This window comes from the organism of the source record quoted next, unplaced genomic scaffold (genome assembly GCF_019419815.1).
Source record: "Pyrus x bretschneideri cultivar Hongxiangsu unplaced genomic scaffold, Pyrus_bretschneideri_v1 Contig113, whole genome shotgun sequence".
Lineage (NCBI taxonomy): Eukaryota > Viridiplantae > Streptophyta > Magnoliopsida > Rosales > Rosaceae > Pyrus > Pyrus x bretschneideri.
Window position 1 is genome coordinate 155,989 of NW_025999406.1, and position 16,601 is coordinate 172,589.

Here is a 16,601-nt window from a genome sequence, read left to right on the forward strand (position 1 = left end):
TTTCGATATACCCTCACACATATGCATCAACATAGACAATAATCATAATATTCATGGCATAAAATAAATTGAAATAAAATAGATTAGGGTTTAGAATTACTTGGAGGTTAATGAAGATAATGAAAAGCTTCAATGAGATATTTTTCAAGGATCCTCTCCTTCTCGTATAGAAATTTCGTGCTAATAACGTGTTGTGAAACAAATTATAAAAGTGAGTGAGAGCGAGGGACAACAAAGAGAGAAGGGCTCATGGGTGTGTGAGAATTGTTATTTCACCCCTTGCCTTGAACCTTATTTATATTAATCATGATGGACTTTCTTGCCTTACAAGTAATACAAAGTCTATGGATTTGATTTCCAAATCCTATTGAGATTAATATTTAAGTTTACACAACCACATTCCCAAATAAACACAAATCACAACACACCAAAGGTTTTCCACAACATACACCCATTTTGAGCCGCCTAATTATGTATACAACTCTGACCATAAAAATTTGTATTGAAACTAGTAATCCAAGTAAGCTGAAAATAACGAGTAAAAATATGAAAACTACACTTAGAAAATACCACTAGACCGTACTGTTAGTGAAAAGATTGGATCAAGAATTTGACTCACTTCAGTAGTAACCAACGCCTCCCCATAAATAACTGAAACTTAAAAACAAGGTCGTTATAAGTGGTCACAAATTTTTTGAAAATGCCCTCTCCAGCGAGTACTGAAATCAAAACCATCAGCAAAGGGAAATTCTCAAGAGTTGTATTTAAAAGGAGGATTGAATACGGTATTCTGAAGGCACAGAAAACAGACCTCATCAGATCACGTGTAATGCGATTGTCCCGTTCCAACTTCCTCCGAAAGTCCTATAATCTGCTTTAAGTTATTGCATTGTTGAGCACAATTCACATGGATGGCTCAGGTAAAACTGTACATGGACTCAATCAAATTCCCTACTGACCATTTGCTGCATACAAGAAATTTACCCATACCAGTCGAATGAATGCCAGTGACTAAAACATCCCAAAGCTATAGAAACTAACTGCATACCTAAAACCCGGGCAAAGCACAAGGTTGTGTAAACCAAAACTAAAATCAAAACAATGACCGACCAATTCATCCTGTAGTATTGTCCACGACATTGCTTGATTCTATGTTTTACCAAAACCAAAAAGTGCGTAAGTTGCAGCAATCCTTATCTGTATCCTTGCTGTTGTTTGCCTTCAATCTCCTTCACACTCTCTACTACGTGTTGGATCTTTTTTGATAGGCTCTCATTGTGTTCTTCAATGTGCTCAAATATTAGGTCGAGATGTCTTTTATATGTTGCAGCACGTTTTTTCTCTATGGCCAACTGCTGAGATAATTCCCGAATCTTGTCATGCTCATTCTGAAGGAGAAAACAAAAGGCAAATTAAAATACATAACAAGCCATATTATAATGATTCTTAAAAGTTCAAGTTGATAGCTGGATTTGAGCACGTGTCACCAGTACAAGGAATTAAATCATGGCACTAAGAATACTATCATCTGCATCTTCCAAAAAGAATATCCAGCATTCAAGAATTCAAAGCCATTTTATAATTTTCACAAAAATAACACCTCCACTTTCTCATCATGATTTTCAGCATCGGTCCATTTCAATGTAAAGATTTGGCGACAAAGAAGTCAAATGTGTTGGTGAGGAGAAATAACACAACTCCCACGCGTTTTGTATTAAAAGGCATACTGATATATTCCATATTTTGGATGCATAAATCCATCCAACTAGGAAATGTTTCAATTTCAACTGCATACTTAATAGACTAGAACCTTCTTTTAATGATCTTAGCTGGAAACCATACTCACAAATAGAAACTGCATGATGTTCACCAGAAAACAAAAACTAATAGAAACTGCATGGTGTTCACCAAAGCAGGAATGGAGAAAGCAATTTGACGAAAAGTGAAAACCAAAAGACAACCTATACACAAGCATAGCCGACAGAAACAACGATATAACATAACTAAACATCCTAGAAAGCAAGTGCAAATCATCTCAAGTACTCATTGTGGAAATGGACAACTATGAGCTAAGTACTCACGGCATTTACATATGCAAGGATCTAATGGCATGTTGGAGAAACAAAATCACCATCTTGGGCCTTTGCACACTACCTGACTAAGTGAAGAGATGAAGAGTATTTTTCGTAGGCTGGCCTTATAGTTTCTTTCTTTTTTCGTTCTTTCATAAGAAATCAGATTTTATTACTAGACAAATTACAACACAGGAGACAACTGGACAAGGTGACAGACTAGTAGTCTGTTATACTTCAGATATAAAACAAGCCATTAAAAAATAGAGTTTAATACTTCAAATATAAAACAAGATCCTATCAGTAGCAAGGACCCAGAACAACTGTTTGTCTTCTAAGAGTTTGAGGGCATGCGTTGTATAACAAACTCATCCAAAAATATTAAGAACTAAAGAACTACATTAAAAAAATTCTACCACCATGTCTGATTTTAGACGACTGTAGTGTAGATAGACACTCGCTGCAGCATGTCAAAAGAATCCTGAATAGAAACAGAATTACACTGTCTCCGGCGCAACATTAAAATACCATTGTGAATAAACATTTTGTCAAAAAAAGAAGGGAGATTAATCCGGTTCCGGATGAACATTAAACAAAAAAGCCAGAGTTGACAAGATTTGATTCTGATCTATTCCAAAAAATTTATAAACCCTGCCTTTGCTTTACACATCTCCCAATCATATTACTTCTGGCCACCTTCTAGTCATTGTAGCCTCCATATTTGTAAAATTTAATCATTATTTATAGCTTCATTACCTAGCACCCGATAGCTTACAGTACAGATGGCAGCATATCTACTAAGTGAATATGGGTTGCTAATACTGCCAACATTTAGATGCAAAAAATTGTTTGTTTAGACCTATATTTAGAGAGATTATTATTATGAGAAAAGCCGTTGTCAACCTTGATAGATAATACCTCCTATGTCCCTGTTTTACCAACATTAACCCTTATTAAAAGAATTGAAAAAAAACATAATCAGGGTAAACAAGCAATTAAAAATTTATTTATTTTTTTAAAAGGAGCAATTAAATTTTATTTTAAGAAAATAAAAATTCTCCATAAAGTTCTCACTACTCTCTCTTCCTGTGCAATAACTATCACCACTCTCTCTTTATCTCTTTCTCCTCCTCAACAATTGCATTTGTCACATGCATAACATGTTTGAGGATGTCTAGTATGGTTTAAGTTCTGAATTTTTTTTTTTATTTTTTTATCTTAAGTTGCTAAAATGAACATGACCGGATACCGAATATGATTACACTATTTACTCCACTTCAAAGCCCAAACATAGTGATAGACATCTACAGTAAAATTATTGATTATACTTACGTTCTTTAGTGGTCAATAATTGATAAGTAACTCCAATGGTAATAGAAAAGTAGATATTCATGACTACAGACTGTAATATACCACGCATTATTTGTAAAAGACCTATGTGCAACTACTGGAAAAAAAAAAAAAAAAAACCTAAGCCTATTGTACAAACTTCAAATTATAAAAACAAACCTTTCATATTTAGATGAAGTGAATTGACCCTTTCATTTAAATCTCAAGAGATCACCAAAAGTCCAAGCCTTATGCCATAAATGTCAAAAGAAAAATCAAAATTCTCTTTCAAACAGATAAGGGGTTTCTTCTCCACTGCGGGTCTTGCTGACGAGGGAAAGTTCCCAATATAAGGATCCAGGTCAGGGACTCAGGGGAAAGAAACTATAAAGAATAAAAGCACTCATACACAATGGTGTTCTTTAACTTCTTTTATACATGAATACTCACACTTCATATGGCTCTCCTGGATCATATCGATTATCATAAAGTTCATGAAAAAATTGTCTTAGATACTAATGATCGGAATTGACCTTTTCTACATATTAACAGACTTCAGAACTTTGCAAGGGATAAGAAAATTTAGACAACGTACAAAAGGCAAACAATAATGGTCCAAAAAGAAGAAAAAGTACTAACCGGATATTGATCATAAATGCAATCCCTTCGACCTTTTCCAGGTGTCATAGGATGAGTGTGCTCCTTTACAAATTTTGTGACAACCCAGTTCCCAGAACTTACTTTCCTCACCAAAATCATTGCTCTGCAACCAACCCTGGTCTCAGCTCTTTGCCTTACAACTTTTTCACGTTTGTCAGGCATTCTATAACCCTCTTTGTTACAAACAAGTGCACGACCAATGGCAGATCCATCACGCCTTGATCGAGAGAGTTTGCTTACACGAATTATGAATCCCACACGTGTGGCATATGCATTATAAAATGCATGAGCAGCTGCTTCTGTTTCAAACTCTAGACCCACATATGGCTCATCTGCTGGCACTACCGATACTACAGGAACTGCTTCTGGAATTATATCCCCTTGAGGAGAATCTAGATTTATTTTATCATCCAGACCCAGTTGGAATGCCCCTTCAACAGAACTACCGCCTGTTTCATTTTCATCACCAGCTCTACTAAGTTCCATCTCAGCAGAACTTCCCACCACCTCGCCATCAACATCACCATCAAGTGCAAATTCCACTGCAAAAGGAAGAAGATTTTTTATAAGTTGCCCCACACTCAAATGATGGTCAGCATAAAACGACGGTCAGCAGACACATTCGAAAAGACTTATTGATTGCAAGATATAACAAGAAAATCTGAAGAAAGTTCAGAATCTTCTGTTCATATAACAACAAAACTTCAGAAAACAACACGATGACTGTATGAGACTTGGGCAGATTAAATTTGGGGACCAATCAGACTGCAATTTCAAATTTGTGGAAGGTTCATTCTTACCATGAGCGATTCCGCAAAGTACAAACTAAAGGTAGAGATCTGGTTTGAGCGAACCCAACAGTGGGTATAAGGACAAGGAAAAAAACTCCAAAAATTAAGAGCTCCTAATTACCGATACTATTAAGCTAAATTTATCCACTCTGTCGATATTAGGTTCCCATATATCGAAAATTCATCTGAGATAAACCCCAATTGTTTGGTTGATTTCTGAAAGAACGAAAAAAGAGAAAAATAAAGTAATCTCTTTTAAATGCCAATTAGGCTACCTAAAAGCAACATGAAATCAACTGAACCAATTAACAACCAAACAAAACAAGATAAATTTAATCAAACGGTCCAAGCCATTGATTAAGAGATATGAAAATTAATCTTCTTCTCCTCTCTTCCCACAATCCCTCACTTATCAAATAAAGTCAGTGCTCTAAATTTCCTAAATACCCATGTGTTTACTCTCACGTACAAATATCCATATAATAATTAATTCAGAAGGAAAAACAATCCAGAATCTAAAATCTTTTTTCACTACCATTCATAGTCACATTTTCTCAGCAACCAAACAGAAAACTAAACAAAATTTTTTAAACAAAAACCCTAAACAATCTCGTAAAAAAGGAAAATAATTCACAATTCTTAAGATCAAATTAAATTACAAAAAAAAGAAAGAAGAAGAGACTTACTGTAAATTCGCGAACACCCTTTTGTTAGTCGATCGGGAAGGACATGGAAACGCTTTGGTTTCGAGTCTCGACGCCAGAGAGAGAGAGAAGGAAGGAGAGAGGGTTCAGGTTGTAAGCATGGGGCTCAATTTGATATGATGTGTCAAAAGCGGATTGGAAAGAGAAAGATATAAAAAGTCAACATTTAGCGTTAAACTGCTCTAGTATTGACACGTGGTTTGTTGGGTGGACTTTGGCCTGCAGAATCGCAGCCGTATCGTAAACCGCCCGGTCCCAAGAGGTTTGAACCCGGTTCAGTTTGGATCGTACTGTGCTCTCTCTTACTGGAAATTTGTCAGTAAAATGGCAAGAGCTGTGGTTTCTGTCGCTGTTTGCAGAGCTGCTTTGGTTCTCAAATCGTCGCCTTCCCAACCTATCTTTCTAAGGTAGTCTCTCTCTCTCTTTCTTTCTGCTACGCATATATAGTTGTTTGGTTGTTGCTGCTATCCTTAGAACCAGTTTTCTCTGCGTCCAAACACAACCCATTAAACCTCTTAATTGAATTATGAGAAAAATTTAATGGGTTCTAACAAATGTTAATTTTATCCAGCCAAACAGTCAATCTCACTGAACTCTTAAATTCTTGAAGATAATGTTTTTGGATTGTGGAAAAAATTCATATGTTTTCACCACTTTCCTGCCACATTTTCTATCTTCCAGGTCAGGTTTTCCAACCCAAGAACCAATTTTCATTGCAACAAAACACTTGCCTCTCCCAAACCCATCATGGGTTCTCCGAAATTTGAGCCACGGGTGGGTGAATTTGGTGATATCACATGGGAAACCCAAGTCGAGATGCACGAAATCGATCCACCAAAAAAGAAGTGGCCGACCAAGAAGAGGTTGAAGCAGCATAGAGTGAGAGAGAAGCAGGAGAGAAGAGCCGCCAATAGGAAGGACCCACGTCGGCTCGGAGTTTGGAAGAAGAAAAGGCTGAAGTTTGCAAATGCTGAGGAGAGAATCAAATACAAGCTTGAAAAGGTGAGATGAATTGAACTCTTCTAGTTGTGATGTATTTCCTATGGATGTAACTGCTTCCTTCGTTTTATGATCATGATGCAAACAGACATGGTACGGATAATGACTATGCTTTTGTGCTTAGACTACGAATATTATGTTAAGGGCTTGCAAACATAAGTGCAGTTCCGCTTCGCCTCTGACCGAGCAAGTATAAATCATATTTGTTCAATGGGAAGTTTATAAAAGATGTTATGAATTGGAGTGATGGTACTTGTTTTGGCTAAAGAGTGTATTCGGGTTCCTGTCAACCGCCTGCGCACAATTATTTACAGGAAAGAGTTTCTGGATGATTTACCACCCATGAGACATATTCATTGTGCCATTGATTTAGTCCCTATATCATATCTTAATTTCCTAATCTTCAACATTATACAATGAACCCCAAGGGGCATTGCAAGCTGAATAGGCAAGTAGAAGGTAGTTTATTCTATTGATTTAGTCCTTGTGCAGTTTCTGAAAGTTTGGAGGACTTGCAGAATGCGGTGTTAATTAAAATAGATAACAGTCAACTGTAGGTTTCCAATTCGGCCATTCATATGCTTGAGTACAGATATGGTTCTAGTTTGAAATTTATGCTTTGAAAGTATGGAGGACTTGCAGATATAGCTCTTTATGCGCTTGTTGCATGTCTGGATTTATATTAGTCTAAACTAAAGACCTGAGAGTGAGAGGGTTAGGTAAAGTATATAATTTTTTCTTTCCAGTAGAAGTGTAATGCATATTGCGGCGTTTCTTGATTCTTAGAGTTAAGGAAACTTTATATCAACCTTAAACAATGCTCTTTCTCTTCCTTGAAGACTAAGTGCTTTTCTTAAGAAATGTTCTCTGCACAAGGACTTGCAACAAACCCTTAGTAAAGTCAAAGCTATAACAAGTGTATTTTTCAGGTTCCTAAAAGAATTTATAAAAAATGGAAAAGACAAAGCGTATCGATTGACTATTGCATGCCTTAGTTTATTATATTGAAATATATGCTCTCACATATATGCCTTAGTTTTATTTTCTTTTATCTACCTAGTCTTTAATTTTTGTGACTTTTTTTTTTCTTTCTGTTCAGGCTAGAATAAAGGAAGCTTTGCTGATCGAAAGACTTAAGAGGTATGAAATTCCAAACGTCCAGGGTCCTGATGTACAACCAGATGACCTGACAGGCGAGGAGCGTTTTTATATGAAGAAAATGGCTCAAAAGAAGTCTAATTATGCACCAATTGGAAAATGAGAAATTTTTGGAGGTGTTAATTCTTAACATGCATATGCATTGGAAAAAACATGAAACCATCAAGGTGATTTGCAAGCCATGCAAACCTGGCCAAGTACATGAATATGCCCAGGAAATCGCTAAACTGAGTGGTGGGAATCCAATTCAAATAGTTGGAGATGACACCATAGTATTCTATCGAGGAAAGAACTATGTCATTCCAAAAGTTGTGTCACCCATAAATACTTTGTCCAAGAAAAAGGTGATTTTTCAAGCTTCGTCTATTCAGTTTCTTTTGTTTCTTTTGTATAACTGTTTATAATTTTAAACTCAAATTTATTGCATTTTCCATATTAGTTTGAAATATGAGGTGTGATCCATTGTTACTAGGTAATGCAGTTTCACATCTTCCAGTTCTGCAATTGTTTTGTTGTCATACAAGTACCTGAAAAAGAGTATCTAATCCATATAGTAAACAGACAGTTACCTATTGCAGTCACTTCCACATCAATTTCTCTCTTACTTTCTTTTTTGTCTGCTAATTTGGATTTTTTTTTTTTTTTTACCTTTCATTGGAATATTCAATATTGCAGCACGTAAAACTTGTCAAGTATCAATTAACTTAATTGTGGTCATTTCAGTATATCCTTCATTAATTTTAGTTATTAAAGACTGTCGGAAATGAACCATATCTTGAGGCCAGCTAGAGGTCTGTCGACTCACGGCCTGCAGGTATGTCTTGCCTGGCCTGTTGATTGGACCCATGTCTGGGCCTGTTGATTACCTTGTCCAGATCAAGTTTCTGATCTAGCTTGAACCAAGATTGCAGAAACTTTACAGTCCAACCATGAAACTTTTCACCGGAAAACATGATTTAAGGTACTTCAACAAAAAGTTCTCTTTGAAAATGATAATTAGTTTGTTCAGCAGCTTTGACAAGCAGGTACTGGAAAAGTTTAAGTACGAGCAATCCCTCAAGACAGTGCGGCACTTCATTGCTGTTGCAGAGAAGGAACTGGAGCTCTATTACCGACATTTTGCAGTTTATGGTGACCCAAATGACAGAAATCCCATTTCAATCTTGGATAGTCGAACAAACGAGACCAGGGAATCAGGGAAACTTAAAATACTTGAAAGGCAAAATGTAGATTCCACTAGTGATTTCTTTTCTGCGAGTCTTTCAGAGATAGAAGCAGATTCCTCAAACTCAGAACTATCAGAAAGTGAGGATTCTGAAGATGACAACTTGTCAATAAATGAATCAGATTCTAAAGATGACAGCATATTTGATTCCGAAAACGAAACAGGATCTTCGAAGAGGAAAAAGAGCACGTCAGCGTTGGATATTAGGTATGGGAGAATAGACCGTAGATGAGAAAATTTGATCTGAACCTTAATTCCAGTTTACATTTTGTTTTCCTTTCCCCTCACCATTGGAGCAGTAAGGTAAGGTCCCTGGTACTCTGACTCATTGTGCATTTTGGTTAGGGAGATGTGGATTATTTATTTGCACTTTTGTGTATAATGGATTCCTCTTTGGTGTGTATATATATTTTGAAAGATAGGGAGGCATACTTGAAAGATTTTTCATATTTTTTGGTCAAAGTGTTTGTGAAAAATAAATGTAATTATTTAAGCATCAGAGATATTTTCAATTAAAGCAATTTGTTATTCTTAGTGATGTCCTCTGTCTTACTATTATTTTCAGCAGGAATAAATGAGTGCATGCAGAATGTTTTTCTTTTTGAGCGACATTAACAGCTCCCTTGTGAAACGATAAAGAAATGGGCTCCGCTCCGGCACGGTATTTCAGTTCTTCTGCAGCAGAGCCAGGAGCCCTTCTTTCCTCAATGATTTCTTTTTAGAACAACAACAACAGCTCCTTTTGATGAAGGTTGATGAAGAAAATTAATTGCAGAAAGAAAATTTAGTTTTCCATCCATGAAGAAGAAGAAGAAGAAGAAGAAGAGAGTTAAAAAGGTTGATGAAGGTTGATGAAGAGAGAGAATATCATTTTATATTAAATTTTATTTTTTTATTATTTGAAGGAGAATTGATGTAGGAAGAAGAGCTTTAATGAAAAGAATTTAGATCATGAGTATTTTAACCAAAAACCACTCTTACAATTACAAAGGCATGTATATGATACTGGAAAATATCAAAAATTATTATTATTTTTTTTAATTTTTTGCAAAATAAAAATTAATACACATTTGTCACATCCCGGCCCGGGGGGGGACCATTTCCCGGGCCCGCTCCACCACCGTAGCACAATATTGTCCGCTTTGGGCTTACCATTCCCTCACGGTTTTGTTTTTGGGAACTCACGAGTAACTTTCCCGTGGGTCACCCATCATGGGATTGCTCTAGCTCCCTTCTCGCTTAACTTCGGAGTTCCTACGAAACCCGAAGCCAATGAGCTCCCAAAAGGCCTCGTGCTAGGTAGGGATGAGAATATACATTTAAGGATCACTCCCCTGGGCGATGTCACAATCCACCCCCCTTAGGGGTCCGACGTCCTCGTCGGCACATTTCTGGCCAGGGATTGGCTTTGATACCAAATTGTCACATCCCGGCCCGGGGGGGACCACTTCCCGGGCCCGCTCCACCACCGTAGCACGATATTGTCCGCTTTGGGCTTACCATTCCCTCACGGTTTTGTTTTTGGGAACTCACGAGCAACTTCCTAGTGGGTCACCCATCATGGGATTGCTCTAGCCCCCTTCTCGCTTAACTTCGGAGTTTCTACGAAACCCGAAGCCAATGAGCTCCCAAAAGGCCTCATGCTAGGTAGGGATGAGAATATACATTTAAGGATCACTCCCCTGGACGATGTCACACATTGATAAAATAAAATAATAATTACAAAGTACATAGAATTTACAGATTCTTAAAAATTTATTTTACAGTAAATTTTCAGGTAAAGTTAAGAATAAGCATAAATGTATACCTTACACCAGAATAGAGTACTTTGATACTTTGATTCTTGAAGGGGTCAAATGACAAATAGCAAGTAGGTTGTGTTAGCTAAATTAAGTAACTGTTTTTTCAACTGATGAACTTACTACTCCCTAGCTTTGATTTGCAAATTTTCTTCAACTAATATACTCACATAGTGGAAAGATGAATGTAAAAGTCACAATAAAAAATATATACCAAAATTCTAGAAGAACTCAGAAATCAAAGCTTAAAAATGCAAAAGCATCAAAATAATTTAAAATCGTTTTATAATAAGTGATTTTATTATTTTATTATTTTATGATTATATCGCATAAGAAAACGCAAGGTGTATAGTCAAATTTATAAAATAAAACGTAAATACCTATTTCCTTAGACAGAGAAAAGCTATAAACTACAAAAATGACTCAATTCTAAATACTCCAGTCTCAATTTTGACCTGACACAAAAAAAATAGTATGAGATTCGCACTATGAACTAGCTAAAACAATTAACACTAGCAAACAAAATCGATCCAAACTCCTAATTCACGATCCAAAACTATATTTCTTGATTGCTATAGTCATAGAGATGAAGTTGCGATCCGAAATTAGAAAGAAAAAATGGAAGGTTTCGAATGTCAGGATGAAATAGGGAAGATAGAGAATAGCAGGGAGATCCATAGATGAAATTAAACGGAAAACAGGCTTGCCGTCAGGGGCAAAATCGAAAACTAATGATTGGACCATTTTAAATGAATTGATTTCATGTTGGGTTTTGTCCTAACTATTAAATAAAGTTCTTATATGATTTTTGGTTAAAATTTAAAGTTTTCAAATCATTTTCATTAGTTTTCCTTTAAATAATACTAGCATGAGCTAGTAACAAAATCCATGTCCAACACATACGAACGTGGTGGTGTATCTGACTGTCTAACATGCCTAACCAAGTCACTGGTATGTGGAAGGTTTTTAATTCATATTATACTAGCATATGTTTATAGATTTTGTGTGTATGAATATTTTTTATTTTTGTTTTTAAAATGGGAGGGAGGGAGATAATGTTTGGGGGGGGGGGGGGGGGGGCGCAGGGGAGTCGGAGTGGGAGGATTTTTTATTTTTATATATATCTTAACATCACCTATACGCTTCAATAAAAACAGCGAAATTTGGATTTGTGGAATTACATTATTGCACATCATTTGTTTTGTGTGATAGAACACTAGATAATATTTTCACCCTCTTTTGGTTGACAAAGATGGTTCTATTAATAAGTTGTTTAGATACAAAATAAATATTTATTTACATGGAATTAGTGTTTGATGGTTAAGCCTTTTTAAAAATAAAAAGGCTATGTTTTGTTTATCTCAAAGTGAAATATGAAATCAACTTTTGTCTTTTATGATACAACGATATTTTACATCATAACATGTGGGTTTGAGCTAAGCTACAATATGAGTGACTATAATAATGTTGTATAAACTCGCTATTCGCATGAGTCAAACTTAAAATGTCACATCCCGCCCTAAGCCCTCACCACATCCTGGGCCCGAGCTCACCGTAGCACGATATTGTCCACTTTGGGCCCCTATCATTTCCTCACGGTTTTGTTTTTTGGAACTCACACGAGAACTTCACAATGGGTCACCCATCATGAGATGGCTCTCACGCGCTACTCGCTTAACTTCGGAGTTTCGATGAACTCCGAAGCCAGTGAGCTCCCAACAGGCCTCGTGCTAGGTAGAGATGAGAATATACATATAAGGCTTAGAGGATCCACTCCCCTGGACGATGTGGGATGTTACATAAAACCTGTAACTTATAAATGAAGAAAAATATATCTAAAGTACAGTATTTTTTGAACAAATCTCCTATTTGAAAATTCAACCTCTCACCATATTCCCCTTTCTTTCTCTATTTTCTTCTTCATTGTTGTCGACACAGATCCGAGCCGAGCTTGGATGGGGATGGATCTTAAAGGACGAGGTGTGTGGGAACAAAAAGAGAACGTCAGCAGTTTGAAGGAGGGGGTGGTGGATCAAATCGCGGAGGTTAGGTTGAAGAAGGTGGACCAGGTAGCTGGTGGAAGGGTGTGCGGCTAATTCTGAGATCTAAAGGTGGGCATGTGATATGAGCGTTGGATGAAGCCACTGCTTATTGTGTTTCACTAGGCACCATTCACAGAAGTGACGGGGTGGAATGGTCGTATTGATGTATTTTATTTTTAATTTTTTAAAGTTTATTAGGGTTTTATAAGTTAAAGAATTAAAGATGTACCTAAAACGGAGAGAATTGTGTGACAATTAAAAATTGACACATATGCATCAAGAATAGATTTGATAGAGATAGGAAGGAGGTGGCGGTGGTGACGGCTAAAAGACTTCCACATGAGGCCTCAAAGAGTTTTTACACTTGCATCGTGTGTGCTAGTTAGCTAGTATTGTTTAACTGAGGGAGAGGGGTGCGGCAAAGGGGAAGAGAGAGATAGAGAATAGGGTTGAGGAATTCTATGTTATTACCCAGACCTTATGCCTTTATTTATAGTAATAAGAAGCAGATAAACTTGCTCTCCAAGTAATACAGTTTAGTAGGAAAGATCTTCTAGATCCCGAATGATTCCTTATTTATCTCTACTTAGCATTTATACAATCACATATGTATTAGAATTTATATCATAACACTCCCTCTTTAGTGTATAAATACTCAAGTAGATGGTGCATCAGATTTTCAAGCAAATGTTGAAGTAGTTGATGAAGTCGCATCGTCAAATCGGCATAAGTAGCAAGTGCAAGTATCAAAACAATTGAAGAATGCATGGGTAGTAAACTCACAAAGCCTCACTATGACAAATCCAAGGTGGGATAAAAACCATAGTCTGAAGAGAATAGTGAGAAGTTGCATTAAGTCAATACTAAACCTCTTCAGGACACAAGCATAGTGCTCACAAGCTTATGATCAGACCATGATAGGTGCCTCACTAAAACCTAGTCAGGTAGCAAAAACCCAATGAAAAAAATGCTTATAATTGTAGGAAAAATAGTACATTAAGGCCAATTAAGTATACTTATGGATGATCTCCCCAAATTTGACAAAGCTTCCAAATGAAACTTTAAGCATTACTAATGAGATAGTTATGCATACCAATTCCTTGGACAAGTTTCTAAAAGGTAGACTTCGGTAGTGACTCCGTTTAAAGGTCTGCAGGTTGTCTGGTATCAGATTGCTTGACTTCAATCTTCTAATCCTCATGCTGATATAGACACAATATGCTTGGTGTTAACTTCTTGGATGTATCATTGTATTATCTGGGTGATCCATACGGCGTTGTCTTCATACATCGTTGTTAGGACTCAACGATGAATGAAAATCATAGGTACTTCGAATGTGTTCAACAAGAACTCTCATCCATATTTCTCTTGTGTGGCATAGTCAGGCGTGATGAGTCTTGCAATTACTCAAAAATTTCATAACTAAGATCATATCGTGGACCTCCAAGACATTCTGGTATTTTTTTAACGATAAAGACATAACCATTTAGGAACGTACCTTGTGCAGATCAGACAGATAGTCTAAGTCAGTGTATCCCACAAGGTAGGCATCTTTTTGGGAACCAAGGGGGTGTGATTCATTCTAAGATGCATAGGGATAGAATAAGTCCAAATCCATAGTAACGGAATAACGTCTTTAACACCAATTTGGTGGTGGTGTGTAGACACAATGCTGCTTTTGTTGGAAATATGCCCTGAAAGTCAATCTTTGGAAGAAACCTTTCAGGACAATGAATTGATGTATATATGACTCTTATACATCGGAAGGCAAAGATACTAATTAGGACTATCTCAATGAACAAAATATGTCCTAAATAGTGAATCCATGGACAATGGATCGATGGAAGAAGTAACCTAATGATGTTAGATTACAGAGACCTTCTTCTCATAACCATCATGTCCAAAAAGGTTCTTGGTCATAAGGATTGTCGGAGGGATACTGACAATCCATAGACCGGTACATACTATGTCTGCTTCAATTCGAAGGATGGAAAGTCTCATCCCATTCGTGTAGCGACACTAAGACAAGCATGTAGGTGCTCATTAAGGGAATGAGTTCACTGAACACAATCAAACGAGAGTACTTGCATGGAGGTCTACTCACATGTCAAGCAAGTAACTCTAATGGTTGGAATAATGTAAGTAATCCTTTGACCTGAGGCATCGTCGTTGTCTTGTGGTTAAGTACTTAATCTTTGATTATGTTAAAGTCATTCCATACGCGAGTGTCCAAGGCATCGTTGGGGTTAAGCCACTTAGCCATGAAGGCAAGTGAATGCGCAACAAGGAATCTCTAATCCTCGATAAGAAAGGATGAATACTCTAAGATATGATTCGGGAATCTTCGGCCGAAGTATCGAGCGTAATAAAGGAAAGCGTTCCTATACGTCTCAATTGAATCGTATAAGAAGGAATAATCACATTAGGGGTTTGACATTATAAATCCATACCCTAGTGATGTGATTGAGAGTATTGTTTTAGAGAAGGATCGAATTACATTGTAATTCCAACTGAATAGGTTCTCCGAATAAACTTCTACATTAGCTTGGGTAGCCATGATATATGGTTAGATGTCACTCATGGCTTGTGAGTTCTTCTAGATAATTAAATGTAGTCATCAAAAGGAAGGTGAATTAAAAGTAAGTTTTAATTCACTAAGTGATTGGATAATCAATTGGATTGGTGCCAATCACCTCACTGCCTTGCTAATTAGAACCTAAAAGATTGTTCACCAATACACTCTTGTAGTGAGTAACTAATGGATGAAGGAAATAATTAATTGGATTAATTAAGTGTTTTGATTAATTTAGAAAGTCTAAAGAAATCATAAAAGCGATAAAGATCGTTTTGGGCTTATAGAAACGTTCGGGTTTAATTAGGCCCATTGGGCCAAAACCCATTGGGCTTTTATTCAAGCATTGGATGACTTGAAATAATTAAAAGCCCAAAGCCCAAACCAAACACATATGGCCGGCCAAAGAGAGGGAGAGAGGAGGTCAATTGTTGACTTGTTTCTTTATGTAATAAAAGGAACATTATAGTGAAAGATTCATTAGGGTTTTGATGTGTTCTAAAATAACAAAAGAGAAAAAGAAAAGCTCTCTCTCTTGAACACAAAGGGCCGGCCACCAAGGGGGTGATTTAACTAATCATCTATACACCCTTTTGGTTATTCCTTCATCTTTCTCATTACAAAGTGGGTGAGGATCTTTAGAGGTTTTCATATCTTTGGAAACTTGAAGAGAACCTAGGAGCACTTACTATACAAAGTGGAGGAAGCAAGGAGGGAGGCTAGGCTCAAGGAGTTTGAGGAGCAAAGATCTTGGAGGTGGTCCATCCTTGGTCTAAGATCTAGATCAAGAGGTATAAAACTAAACCTCTAGTTTGTTCTTCTTATAAATTTTGTTTTGATGCATCTTATATAAACCTATGCATCTTGAAGGGGATTTGCATGACTATAGCTTTGATAAAATGTATGACATGCTTCCGTTGCTTTCGTATATAAATTTTGAATTGTATATGCATGCTAGTCACTAGAAATCGCACATGAATCTCATAGATTTCCCTTCAGCTTTATGCCAAAAGATTATCAGCACTTGATATGTTCGATCTACTGTATTAAGCTAAGTATAAATAAAGACCAATTGTACTCAGATATGGAACTTTTAGCTGCACAACCTTCGAGAAGGTCTCATTTGCATCTAGCGTACATACGATCATGGGTATATCCAAAAGTAACACCTTCGAAATGTAGTTCAACTGGTGGACCAGAATATCGTCAAAACTATGCTCGAAATATTAGGTCGAGGTACTGTCGAATTT

The 16,601-nt window shown here is 36.7% G+C and overlaps 1 protein-coding gene and 1 pseudogene across 1 annotated transcript; one reads left to right on the forward strand and one right to left on the reverse strand.

The window, feature by feature from the left end:
- Window positions 1-619: 619 nt before the first annotated feature.
- LOC125473999 (protein FAR1-RELATED SEQUENCE 5-like) lies at window positions 620-5,893 on the reverse strand. Its single transcript, XM_048577421.1, has 3 exons — window positions 5,539-5,893; window positions 4,041-4,603; window positions 620-1,388 (listed from the first exon to the last, which is right to left on the reverse strand). Coding segments are annotated over exons 1-3 (759 nt in total). The 5' UTR covers window positions 5,540-5,893; the 3' UTR covers window positions 620-1,193.
- Window positions 5,881-9,385, forward strand: LOC125474006 (annotated as a pseudogene).
- The last annotated feature ends 7,216 nt before the right edge of the window (window positions 9,386-16,601 follow it).

Coding starts and splice junctions, on each gene's coding strand:
- LOC125473999 (XM_048577421.1), bottom strand. Junction 1,389..4,040: donor GCATTTATGATCAATATCCG/GTTAGTACTTTT, acceptor TTTCTCCTTCAG/AATGAGCATGACAAGATTCG.